We start from the raw sequence: 11,985 nt of genomic DNA, 5'->3' as shown, positions 1-11,985 counted from the left end.
TCGATCCATAATTCGTGGCCACAGAGACCGGGGCCCGGCAGTTCGACCGCAGCTCGATCCCAGCATGGGGGCTCCATCTTCGAGAGGTAGCTGCCACGCAGCACACAAGGTACTCGCACCGCCATGCGCAATCGATTGGCACTGTCAGGGCCAGCTAATGATTTGCCCAGCGGGTACTGTGCCTGTACGGTAGCAAGTAGGCGCTCATGGTCCCTGAAGCTCAGCACTAGTCCCCCACCACCTCTTCGACCCGCTTTGCGGCTGGAGAGGGGCCCCATAGGCTTGCCATCATCACAAGCCAGATGCTGCAACTTTTCTTTTTCCTTGTGCAGTCTCCGTAACAGCACTACTCCGTAAAGTCGTACGACTATTCCTGTGCTAGCTCATGTAAGGAGTGCTCCTTGCAAATCTCGACAACATACATGTACAACATGGTGCTGCCAAGCTTGAGAAATACCCGTATTGCCGTACTTGAACTCTCTGCTTGTATGCACTCCATTCACATATGTAACTCCACCTCGCGTGGTTTGGCCTGCAGACGCACCTGATACTTCGTTTACGCAGGTACTGCGCCGCGCATTGCATGTATCATGTATGTCACCCAGGCAGCCGGGTTGCCTTTGCAGTACCTACAAAATTTGTCTGTAGTACCTACTAGCTATACCTATATAATAATGCAGACGTAGAACAAAGAGATGCTCGGTTAGAGGCAGCAGGGCTTGAGTACAGCAGAATTACTGCCCTTGTATCCAGAGAGCTTAGGCCATCGCCTTGGAGGTTTGTATGGGGTAAAACCTTGCTGTACGCTCCATAACTTATGGTCTCGGAAGTGCTCGGTGCCTCTGGTAGACGAGGTGCTGCGTCTTCTCGTCGGGGCATTGCTACCGTTTCGACTAGATCATCCACAGCTTGAGGGCTGTTGTTCATACAGTACTCATTTGTTCCGTCTTTTCCTATGTATTCTTTTCTCTGCTTTTTGTCTTATGGCCGATTGGCTCACCCGTACTTTGTGCAACTAAACCTGTTGGTAATTGGCTGGGCTGCTGTTCATTAAGAAGAAACCACTAATGTACCTCATCCTCTTCTATGGCACTCTGGCCAGGAGACGTTCCTGCGCTATTATTACGTACTACGTACAAGTACTAAGACACCTATCGACGCCGCTACGCTATAGCTGGCTGCTCCACATTTTTTTTTTTTTCTTTCTTCAAGTCTCATTTTCTCCCTCATCCTCTTACAGTTCGTTCGAGCTTGGGCCTCGATCCGCGCCCGGCTGTTTGTTCAGTTGCAGCGATGCTACCAACTAACTTGTTGACGATTTCTGTTTCCTCGTTTTCTATCTTCAGCTCAGCGGGCCCCTGCGTCGATGGCTGACAATATAATACCGCAGATGGTTCTGCAAGCCACACTTTCCATCTGCTTCTCTGTCCATTGAGGTTCACGGCGATTAGCGCCACAAAGTGTCAAATTGTGTGGCCGTCTTTGGGCCCGCCAAATCGCCCCAGTGATCTTCTCAGCTAGCAAAAAACGATCCCATACCTAGCAGATGTCTTAGCGGCGCACTTTGTGCCAAATATGGCGTGCCAGCAGAGCTACTATGTACTTGCACCATGAAGAAAATCTCTTCTTTCTCTTCTTCGCCTGATCAGGAGGACGAGACGATTCTCAATGGTACCATTCCTTGACAGCTAAAACTTGGCGCACAATGTCTCGGACTGCATTGAGCCCGCCCCCATTAATAGCCTGTCTCAAACGTATCGCCAACGTCAAATCAGCTGCTTGGAGGTGGTGCTTCTGCTGCCACGATCCCTTCGCCGAGACACGCACAGTCCACCGTCCGGACAGACTGGTTCACCGTCCCCGGCGGCTGCTAGAACGGTGGTTGAGCGGTGCCATGGGCGGGAAAGCGACAGCCGACTGGTGTTAGTGGCCGCCAGATCCAATCTGTTGAGCGCCAGCTTCAGAAAGCCTTTCTACTGGCGAAGATCACCACGCCAACCGCAGGCCGGCCCAAGCCACGGCCTCACAGTGCCACAGTGCCACCAATTGCCTTGACATGTACACGACCCAGGTCTGATGGGTACAGTCCGGTGGCAGGGGTGGTGATAGTGCTACCGCGCATCCGCTCCCTTGCTTGCCATGAGGTCAGGGATGGCCATACCCGCGCCTGATGAGAGCAATGCTGTCTTTGTGCTACGGGCACGGACAGCATGGACTAAGCCAAGTATACGAAAGATTGGATAATAGTGTGAGCCCTTTTACGGGCCATTACACTATTATGGAGAAGATACGGAGTACGGAATGGACCTCCAGCCAATCTCGGAGACGTCACAACCACGCTGGTGCTGCTAATTTAATGTGCGACGGCATCGTAGCATTGCCTCCCAAGGCACGACTCCTGCAAAAGCAAAACAGCCCGAATACGTAGCATCGTTGCAGGGGACGCAGGGCAAATTCTCGGCACGATTGGCTCTAATACCCATCGCAGCTCGCTCCCTTTTGGACAGGCCCCAGCTGTGCTCGGTCGAATGTGTCGAGTCCCTGCGCTCTCGAGGCCGTCATACTGCCCGGGATCGACTAGCACCTTATGCAAGAGGCGACACGGAGCACCTGCAACCGTTAATGCCTGGCCTGGCCATCGCGAACGAGCATCTTGGGGTTAGAGATGCGGATAAATACACGGACGCAAGGTATTCGTCCGACAAGGTCGCATTGAGGCGGAAAATTTGGCAAGACGAGCAATCCCGAAGGGGCTCAGGGTGGCAGTCTGTGTCTGACCTTCACGCTGACCGAAAGAGAAAGAAACCCTATCCAAGACATGCCTTGCGTCTACTAGGTCTGGATCCATCTACATCGTCCGACGCCTTTCTTGGATACGCTCATTTCTATTTCCTATATCTCCCTTGGGGGCCGCTTCTTCCCTCAGTCCCGCTTATACCGATCCTCTTTTTTTTCTTTCCTTGGCCTTTGGGTTGCAGTCTACGATTAATTGCAACATTTACCTAATCTATACATATTGTTGGCGGTACAGCCTCTTTTCTCACGCTCTCTCGCCTGTCGCCGCGCTTCTTCCGCCACCCGGAGGCGCCTTGTAGCCAACACCAACAGCCAACAACATATTCTACTCGGCCCGGTCCACCAACAGTTAAAATATATACTGCTTTTCATCATGGGTTGGGTATTAAACGCCTCTGAGGCGGTCAACGCCGAGTCCCAATATCCGACAATCATCACCATCTGCGTCGTTCTTTCGGTTCTTTCCATCTTGACTGTCGGTGCCCGTCTTTACATTCGCTTCGCCGCGCGCGGTCTTGCCAGTGACGATTGGATGTCCGCATTGTCCGTCGTGTTTGCTCTCATGTACTCCATTCTCTGCATTGTTCGTACGTCAATCCCGCTCCATATTGTCGGTCGGTTTCGTGGCCTGGACAAATATTAACGCGACGCACAGAAACAAGATATGGCCTGGGACTGCCAATTAGGGATAGGCCCCCCGCCAGTCTCGATGTCTACACAAAGGTTAACTTTGCGGGACGTCCCATCTATCAAATTGGCATCAGCTTCTTCAAGATTGCGCTCCTCATCAGTTATCTGCGACTCCTCAAGGGAACGGACCAAAGGACCTATCGTTATGTTGTCTTTGCCACCATTGCATTAGTCTTCCTAGGGCACTTGGGCTGCGCCCTTTCCCTCATATTTGCCTGTAGCCCAGTTCAAAGGTCATGGAACCCCCATGTAAGCGGAACTTGCTTAGCTCCTGGACCTTCTTTTACAGCCTATGCCGTCGTTACCATTGTGTCGGACATTGTCGTTGCCATTCTTCCCTTGCCAGTCTTGTTCAGACTCAATATCCGACTGGCCAAGAAGCTCGGTCTTATTGGTATCTTCTTACTTGGCCTGTTCACGACGGTCTGCTCCATCTTGAGATATACCCAGATCAACCGAATCTCAACTGGTGACGGCAACTCCACAATGCTGATTCTATGGGGCACCATTGAATTCAACGTCGGCGTAAGTAATCTCTCTTGCAATGATACTACGCGTGCAGAGCTAACATGCCTCTTTAGAACATGGTTTCATCCCTGCCATTCCTGGCCCCAGTCTTCATGAGAAAAGCCAAGGAATATCGAACAAAGAACTCATACAACAACGGATCATCCAATCAGCACAGTCGAGGTACGAAGGGCGAGCATTTCAAACTCAGCGATGTGAGCCACAGCCGTGACGACCACCATGACAAGAGTGCCTCGACCGCAATCAAGTCCTCAAGCGAGGAAAACATACTTCAAGGAGCTGGCATCATGAAGTCCATTACATACAGCGTGCAAGTCGACGAGGAACGCGGCCAGACCAGACGGCGAAACGACAGTTTTGAAGATAGCATGTAAAATAGGACATTGAATTGCAGTTTGTTTGTTGTTGCTTTATTTGTTTTGTTTCGTTAGAGATACACCTTGCTTTTTTCTCTCTTTCTTCTTGTCGATAATGGTTTTACTTCTTGCTACTACGTTATGGAATGTCTGATGTTTTGGATCTATTTTTGAGTATCTTCTATTTGCTTTGTCTTATTTTCGCGTGGAGTTTATTAGGGGCCAGAGATGCGCCGCCAAAAAAGAATATCATGGAGCTATGGGTTTAAAATAGCCACAAGGCAATGAATATCATCACTATTACCTTGAACAAACCATTGGACTTTTAATAATGGCAACGCCCAAAAAGTATTTGTCACACTGCAGCCAATAGTAAATACTACTTTGTTTCAGCTCGTTGCGAGAACAAGGCACCTAGGATTACTGGGGTAATTATAGCCACCCCCGTGTAGAAAATAGTACCTCTCTCTCTTTCTTTTCTTTTTTCCTTCTCCCCCCCCCCCCTTTCCTCTATTTGGAATCACATGGCAACTACTGCGCGGAAACACCATCAATGCATAAACATCAGTGGCATTTGGAAACCTTTGCAGCGTCAAGTTTCAAGAAACAGGAGGGAAAAAAAGACAAACGGCTTTACTAAAACAAGACATGGTAGCGAGAGAAACGACTGCTTGCTCTACTTCGCTAAACATCAATGTACGTACACGTACTCATCTTATCTAAGTGATTACAAGGGAGACAAAGAAGGGAACAGGCACAATAGGCGAAGAGAAAAGCAAAACCAATGAAAACAATCCATATACCTGGTTACCAATAGCTTTTTTTTTTTTTCTCTTCCCTTGCAAAGTAGGGGGTACATGCCTCGTTTCGGATCAGTTTGCCGGAGGGAAAGTTTCTTGCATAGGGGGATCTAGACTTTGCTACTCCACGCTATTATACTTCAAGTCTAGTTTGGCGAAGTGGATTTTTTTTTTCACTCTCGCTCTCTTTCCGAGGCGAAGTGGGAATCCTGGTCTATGCTATTCTTCTGACAAAGACCTTGCTATGGTACCTGGGCTGATTAAATTAATCTATGGTCCATTGTGTGTGGCGGTACGACAAGCGAGTGGGGATTTTAATATATCGCTATCTTCTCCGAGACTAGTTCGTCTACTGTATAGTGCTACTTGGATGAAGGCCCGGGAACGAGGCCCATTGGCTTTTGGCTGGGCTAGCTGAGGGCTCCTCATTCGGGGAACCAAAGTCAATGCAAGCACGTACGTTACGAGTGCTTCTTGGGGGGGGGGGGGGGGGTGATTGGTTGTAACCTATTATTCGCTCGAACGATCAACTTGAACTAATATACAAACCGTGCTCCATTAATCAGGGGAACTCAAGGGCTTGTATGTAGTAATGTATTGCCTACTGGCCCATCAGCTCCATCGACTCATCGTCGAACTGGAGCGCCATCTCGCGCTTGCTCAGCAATGGGCTGACGCCGCCCGCTGAGGCTCCCTCTCCAAACAGCCTAGAATAAGCGTGCGCGTCTAAACACGCCCTGCGCGAGGCCAAAACCCCTGGCCGTGAACGAGAGACGACGGCGTCTTCATAGCTATCTAGCGCCTGGCGCAGAGCCTGCGCGGAATCTTGGGCCTGCGCTACGCCCTGCTGGGTGTGTTGTAGCGACAGTATTGGAACGACGTGTGTCGCAAAGTCGCGGACATCGATAATGGCGTGATTTGCGCCCTCGCCGCGGTCTAAAATAGAGTAAGAGTGAGTAAGCAAGCGAAAACTTGCATCGTCCATGTAAAGCAAAGGGAGAGAGGTTGAATAAAAGCCAAAAAGTGAAAAAAAGAAAATCTCCAAACGGCACAAAAGGGAGGCGCACTTACACATAGACATTAGATGGAATGAATCGCCCATCAGCACTACTGGACCCTTTGATCGCAGTCCAACAGGCGGCGCCCAGTCCAGCACATCCAGCCGCTTAATGGGAGTGTCTGGACGTACGTTGTTGAGCACGAAGGAGTGGAAAGGCTCGGCCCAAGTCTTTGCGAAGGAGACCATCAGCTCGTACCGCCCTTGGTTGGTGGCCGGCACATCGATTAAGGCTTCACTGCTCGAGTGATAGGGCCATGAGAGATGCATCTGGCAGTGGAAGACATCTGGGTTGCTGTCGATCTGGTTTCCGGGGACGTCAAGGACTGCGATGCGTCAGTACTAATGGCCATAACAGCAGTTGGTGTGCGCGTTTGACGGTGTTTTGATGCGATTCTTTTGGGTGCGCTGTTTTTGTCATTTCTCATCAAAGGCCGTTTTTTAGCATTTTACAGTGCCGCTGCGGGAGGCGATAATGATCGCCGGATCCGCGACGGCGGCCGCCGCTCCCGAGGCTTATTCCATTGCTTGTACCTCGCAATGGAGACTCGGCCTGGGAGCTCCACACAGAGCAAAGAAGCTCCAGGCGGGTCGAAGCCCTAAAAAAGGCACCAAGAAAAAGATCGACAAGAACAAGCGACCGTAGATGTCAAACTCAAAATGATGGGCAATGCAAGCAAATGACAATGCAGGAGTAGTAGACCGGAGCATTAAGAAAGAAAAAAGGGACAGGGGAAGGGAGGTTTTTTTTTGGGCTACGCACCGCTGATGTACATGAACGAATTGTTCAGTGGCGATCCGCCCTGAAGGAAAAACAGATCCAGTTTGCGGATTGGCTCGATCTGCTCCGCCGTTAACGAGATCTTAACGCCCATCGTCCGCACAGGCAGCTGCATCATGAACTTGGTCTCGTCGGGGAACAAGACTCGCCGCACACGGGACTGGCCTCCATCACACGCCACTAAGAGCGTACCGGTGCATGATGCGCCGTCGTCAAAGATGGCGTTGACGGTGCCGTTGTCGTTGGTTGTGAAGTCGTGGAGAGACTTCCCCCACTTGAGAAATGGTGGTGTTAGCAAGCGATTTTAGTGACAGAATGAGAGATGGCTAGGGGCGAGACAAAAAAATAATGGAAAGAGCAATCGCTGCTAAGCAGTAGAGCTCTCTTGACGTATGTATGTGCTTGGCAGTTGCAGATAAGATAGGCACCTAGTAGATAGGCAGCCTCATGCGCAGCTCAATATAAAAAAGAAAAGTGTCAGCCTTACCTCAATATCAATCCCCTCCGCCAATAACCTCCGCAGCCTCTCTCGTGTGACCCTAATCCGCGCACTCTTCACCGCTCCGGGCGTCTGCGTCTTCAGCTCTCCACTCTCCAGATTGAAGAAGGGAAACCTCGACGCCTCGCCTCGCCGGTCCGCCCAACGGTCAACGCTGGACTCGTCGCAGATGCGCTCGGCCAGGCCTGCCGGCAACAGGCTCTGCAACGCCGCCAGCGACCAGTGCAACGTCAGACCCCAGCCGGCGCCGCGGGTCGCCAAGTCGCCATCTCGCTCAAAGACACGGAAGGGTATGCCTTCACGTTTGAGATGCTGTGCGAGCAGCAGGCCGCTGACTCCTGCGCCAATGATGAGGACGGGCGGCTTACCGGCACCGCTGCTGGCGGCTGGAGGGGGATTGGGGCTGTCGGCGCTGATGGCCATTGCTTGTTAGTAAGGATGTTGCGGTCTTTCTGTCTGTCGCTCGCTCCTTTTTTTTTTCCCTAACACGTTGTTACTTCTTTTTTTTCTTCCTTTTTGTTTCGCTCCGCCCTCTTCTTTTCCTCAAAAATCTCCGCGATGCAACGGTGACAACGTCTTAAGGCTTGGAGAATCCCTGCTCGGCGAAAAACGACAGTCTGATACGTTAGCTTTTTACGCCAGCCTGTGGTTTCGGCCGTTGTTTTGTTTCTTCTCGGCCGCAAGTAGTTCTTAAAAAAGAAAGAGAAAGAAAAACGTAAAACACTGGTGGGGGCGGGCCTAGTAAGTATGTCTTGGGTTGCGCTGCATACCTGTACCGGGTTGGTGTTTTCGCATTGACTCTGAATTGCTTCTGGTTCTTTTGCAGTCCCCACAGAGTGTTGGTGTTGACATGCGCTGCCTCATTCGGAAATTGGCAGACCTGACGGGTCGGGATTGGGACAGAGCACTAACAAATTTGGGAAGACAAGGAAAATGCGTCATTAAGACAATAGCAGAGAAAAACCCGAGACAAAAAGCAACTAATATCCTAACCTAACACTAGGTACTCCGCAGTCTTGCGATTCCTCAATCACACGGTTTTGTCCGAGACATTCTCCCACTTTTTTCTTCCTTTTCGCTCTCGGCCGCCGATGCAGCTCTTGTTGCTGCTAAACCTCTAGTGCAGTAACGTGTATCCATATCCGCACCTGCAAAACTCCCTGTGGTTGCATCGGTGCTCTGGTGGTCAGCACTTAATGGATCCTCACGCGTGCTCCGAATCAAAGAGAGACTGCACCACTCCTTGGGGCAAGGATCCGTACAACTCTTCTTGTGCCGAGAACAGAAAGAGTAAGTGGTACCACCACTACCCAGTCAATGGGTTATTCGTGCATTACAAAATGACCAGCACCGGAAATTGGCTTTGCCTCTTTGTTTTCCTTTTTCTTTTCTGTTTTGTCGTGCATTGCATGCTTAAATTGCCGGATTCAATATTTCTTTGATTTTCACAGTGATATCAGACCTGTCAGGTTGATATCGTCTAGATGCCGTGGCTCCCTGCCCGTTTTCCTGCATGGATCGTTCGATGTCCATCAATGCGTGACAGCCAATGATTGCCGGCGTACTTTTCAATAAATGCGAGTCCGTGGACTAAAATCCTACCACCGCGCCGGTTACCGAGCACTCGGTCACGGTTCTAGCTGTACCATTTTTGTCTCTCCCTCGCCCTCTCTCCCTCGCATCCCCGGACAAGCTGAGCATTCAAGGGGGGCATGTGGCCAAGCGAAGGGCGAGGACGTGCATTTTGGAATCGCCCAATTCAGCGCCTTGCTGCTGCGTCCACCATGTACAATGCCGGCCGATATGTCTAAAAACGAGTCTATTCCCCATCGCTCCAAGTGGAACGGCGCGGCTAGCTGCTGGGTCCCATCTCGCGGCATTTTGGGACCCATAATGATGCCCTCATCCTCGGAAATGGAGCTGGTACTTGCTCGAGGCCTGTCGGGTACATGTACAGTAATAACAGCACTGTGACCGGCATGTGGGGCTGCTGCCAGGTTCCTTGACATCTTTTTGCTATGCCGCAAGAAGCAAAACCTCGCCAGATCCCCTTGTCAATTCATCTCTAGCACTTCCCAAGTGCCAAATCTTGGCCCCCAACGCATCGTCCGACGTTCTCCAGTCTGTTACCACAAGCGACTATCATGGGGCCTTTCATCAGATTGCGTTAGCATTGCGTTAGCCTGTGCCTTGCCTTCGTATACTCGCCAACATTTATCTCCCAGGAGTCGATTTCCTCCTCTTCTCTCTCCTCCATCGCTGGCCTGTCCTTTAGGTCCGGATAGCCTCCCCGGTGCGTGTGGCTATGGGGATAGCGCTGCAGAAATTGCGAGCCCTAGCTTCGCTTTTGCTCTTCTCTTTCTGATCCTTCACTTTCCAAATCAGGTCCTCAACGGCTGTGCTCGCTCTATTGTTGCTCTTTTCGTGAAGTTTTCTAGCCGATATGGCGTTTCTCTTGCCAGGATGGGTAATTCAAGCGCTCTGAAGCCTGGTTAGATCAGAACCACGCCGTCGGTTACGAGATCATAGCCGAACTGCTGGACGAACGGAACACGCGAGTAGATGCGGACCAATCTGAACTCGTCGCATTGCCGAGCTCTCCATGGATATATTATTAAGATGCTTACCAAGACTCCCGTAGATTCCCTGCTACATGTAGGCAGCCATTCTAAGACCTTGGTTCAATGGCTCCCATCGTATTGACTACATGTAGTCAACTACAACTACTATTCATTTTACCGAGGCAGGGAACATTTGTCGAAGTCATGTAAACCAATATTGCCTATCCGACGGAAGCAATGAATCCTACTGGGAACGCCCCTATCAAAGATGGAGCTCTGCGGCGGATAACTCGCATGGCCCCTTTTCGTTCTCACCATAATTGTCTACATACGGAGTCTTGCCTTGTTGCTTTACAGTCCAAGAGAGCAAAGTGTCAAGGGCAATTAAGGCTGACTTCTGCCAATAGCATCTGCAACCTTGCACCAATTTTATGTCATCGTCACCTTATAGCAAATTCACTCATTTCACTTCACACATGTGTGTAGAACGGTCATATTTGGGATACACAACTGTGCTGGAAATTCATTCATTTTTTGCCATGCCCTGAATCCTTAAACACCGATGATAATCCCTTAAATCCCAAATGCAACCCGGGTATTAGAAGAAAGCTTAAATCTTGGTAGCAGCCTCAATAGCCTTCTGCTTCTTGATGATGCGCATCTGAGCCTTGGCACCCATGATGCCACCGCCCCACTGTCGGCGGGACTGCTCGTGCTTCTCCATGTAACCATCCTTGATGGCAGAGACGAGCTTGGAGAGCTCGGTCTTGTCCTCGGAGCGGACCTCAGTGAGGGCCAGGACAGCCGCGGTCTATTAATCAAATTAGTATACAATTCCCCCCATCTCTTACGTGATAGTTGTGGGTTCAAAACTAACCTTCTTGTGGACGACAGTGCCGAGACGGGCCTTGCCCTTGATGATGGCGTAGGGGATACCCATCTTCTTGCAGAGAGAAGGAAGGAAGACAACCAACTCAATGGGGTCAACATCGTTGGGGATGAGGACCAGGGAAGCCTTCTTGTTCTCAATCAGGCCAACGACGTGGTTGAGACCGTACTTGACGGTGTAGGGCTTCTTGGAGACATCCTCCTTCTTCTTGCCCTCCTTGACGGCGGTAGCCTCCTTCAGGAGACGCTCCTTCTTCTCGACCTTGGTCTCAGGGCGGTACTTGTTGAGGAGCTTGAAAGCCTGGGCGGCGGTGTTGCGGTCAAGGACGTGCTGGAACTGGGCCAGAGAGGGGGGGACCTTGAGACGCAGACGGAGGATCTTGCGCTGGCGCTGGAGGCGGACATACTCGGGCCACTTTACCATGCGAGAAAGGTTTCGCTTGGGCTGGATGTCCTGGCCGATGCCATAGTTGCGGGGGCGCTTCTCGATAAGAGGGTTCTGCAATATCTCGTTAGACCATCTCGACAAGATTCCCTCTAGCTGGGGAGATTCATGATAATTTTTTTTTTACTAACCTTGGGTCCCTTCTTACCAGCCTTGCTCTGAGGGAAAGGAGCAGGGGCGACCTTCTTGCCAGATTTGGGAGGCTGTCATTGAGAAAAGAAGACATCAGCGAGGGGCTCAAGCCAAAAAGTCTTCTCTGAACTCTAACGAGAACGCATTGTGGCATATTTCAGCGCACTGCTGCGTCTCCAGCCAAGTCTTCACCCTTCAGTTCACATTCAAGTGAACATCGGGCGGAATGTCCAACGGGTTGCAAATAAAAGCAAACACCATTGTATCAATTGCGCTTTCGCACATTTGACTCACAAACTGTGGCCATTAGAGTCTTGGTGACTGTTAACTTACCATCTTGATTATTGGGCGATGGGCGAATGTTCGATGTTGAACAAATTTCGATGCCGGAGCGGGATGGGTTGCAAAGAAAAGTCGAAAGAAAAGTTCGACTATGTGGTGGGCGGAAAATT

At 50.7% G+C, this 11,985-nt stretch overlaps 3 protein-coding genes across 4 annotated transcripts; 1 reads left to right on the top strand and 2 right to left on the bottom strand.

The window, feature by feature from the left end:
• Positions 1 to 3,169: 3,169 nt before the first annotated feature.
• Positions 3,170 to 4,388, top strand: TrAFT101_002840 (uncharacterized protein; the record flags this gene model as incomplete). The annotated part of the gene is made up of 3 exons (XM_024899474.1): positions 3,170 to 3,383; positions 3,452 to 4,011; positions 4,068 to 4,388. The coding sequence occupies 3 exons, from the start codon at positions 3,170 to 3,172 to the stop codon at positions 4,386 to 4,388; spliced, it is 1,095 nt and encodes a 364-aa protein (XP_024763954.1).
• A 1,261-nt stretch (positions 4,389 to 5,649) lies between these two features.
• On the bottom strand, positions 5,650 to 8,201 carry TrAFT101_002839 (uncharacterized protein). The gene is made up of 4 exons (XM_024907619.2): positions 7,496 to 8,201; positions 6,991 to 7,282; positions 6,242 to 6,553; positions 5,650 to 6,106 (listed from the first exon to the last, which is right to left on the bottom strand). The coding sequence occupies exons 1-4, from the start codon at positions 7,928 to 7,930 to the stop codon at positions 5,772 to 5,774; spliced, it is 1,374 nt and encodes a 457-aa protein (XP_024763953.1). The 5' UTR covers positions 7,931 to 8,201; the 3' UTR covers positions 5,650 to 5,771.
• A 2,053-nt stretch (positions 8,202 to 10,254) lies between these two features.
• RPL8 (60S ribosomal protein L8) lies at positions 10,255 to 11,956 on the bottom strand. 2 transcript variants are annotated; one of them, XM_066126710.1, is made up of 4 exons: positions 11,867 to 11,956; positions 11,533 to 11,604; positions 10,946 to 11,455; positions 10,255 to 10,879 (listed from the first exon to the last, which is right to left on the bottom strand). In XM_066126710.1, exons 1-4 carry the CDS (start codon positions 11,867 to 11,869, stop codon positions 10,679 to 10,681), a joined length of 786 nt encoding a protein of 261 aa, XP_065982817.1. In that variant the 5' UTR covers positions 11,870 to 11,956; the 3' UTR covers positions 10,255 to 10,678. The 2 variants fall into 2 exon arrangements, with proteins under 2 accessions (XP_065982817.1, XP_065982818.1); XM_066126711.1 differs by having other exon boundaries at positions 11,533 to 11,956.
• Positions 11,957 to 11,985: the final 29 nt, after the last annotated feature.

This window comes from Trichoderma asperellum, chromosome 2, assembly GCF_020647865.1.
Source record: "Trichoderma asperellum chromosome 2, complete sequence".
NCBI lineage: Eukaryota > Fungi > Ascomycota > Sordariomycetes > Hypocreales > Hypocreaceae > Trichoderma > Trichoderma asperellum.
Note: the sequence above shows the minus strand (reverse complement) of the source record. Positions and strands in the feature narration are given on the sequence as shown.

Excerpts from the sequence above, each read along its gene's own strand:
- TrAFT101_002839 (XM_024907619.2), bottom strand. The coding sequence starts at position 7,930 with ATGGCCATCAGCGCCGACAGCCCCAATCCCCCTCCAGCCGCCAGCAGC. Across the intron at positions 7,283-7,495 it reads CGGAGGGGATTGATATTGAG|TGGGGGAAGTCTCTCCACGA; the intron begins GTAAGGCTGACA and ends CCATTTCTCAAG. Across the intron at positions 6,554-6,990 it reads TTCGTTCATGTACATCAGCG|TCCTTGACGTCCCCGGAAAC; the intron begins GTGCGTAGCCCA and ends GACGCATCGCAG.
- RPL8 (XM_066126710.1), bottom strand. Across the intron at positions 11,456-11,532 it reads CTGGTAAGAAGGGACCCAAG|AACCCTCTTATCGAGAAGCG; the intron begins GTTAGTAAAAAA and ends GAGATATTGCAG. Across the intron at positions 10,880-10,945 it reads GCACTGTCGTCCACAAGAAG|ACCGCGGCTGTCCTGGCCCT; the intron begins GTTAGTTTTGAA and ends TTTGATTAATAG.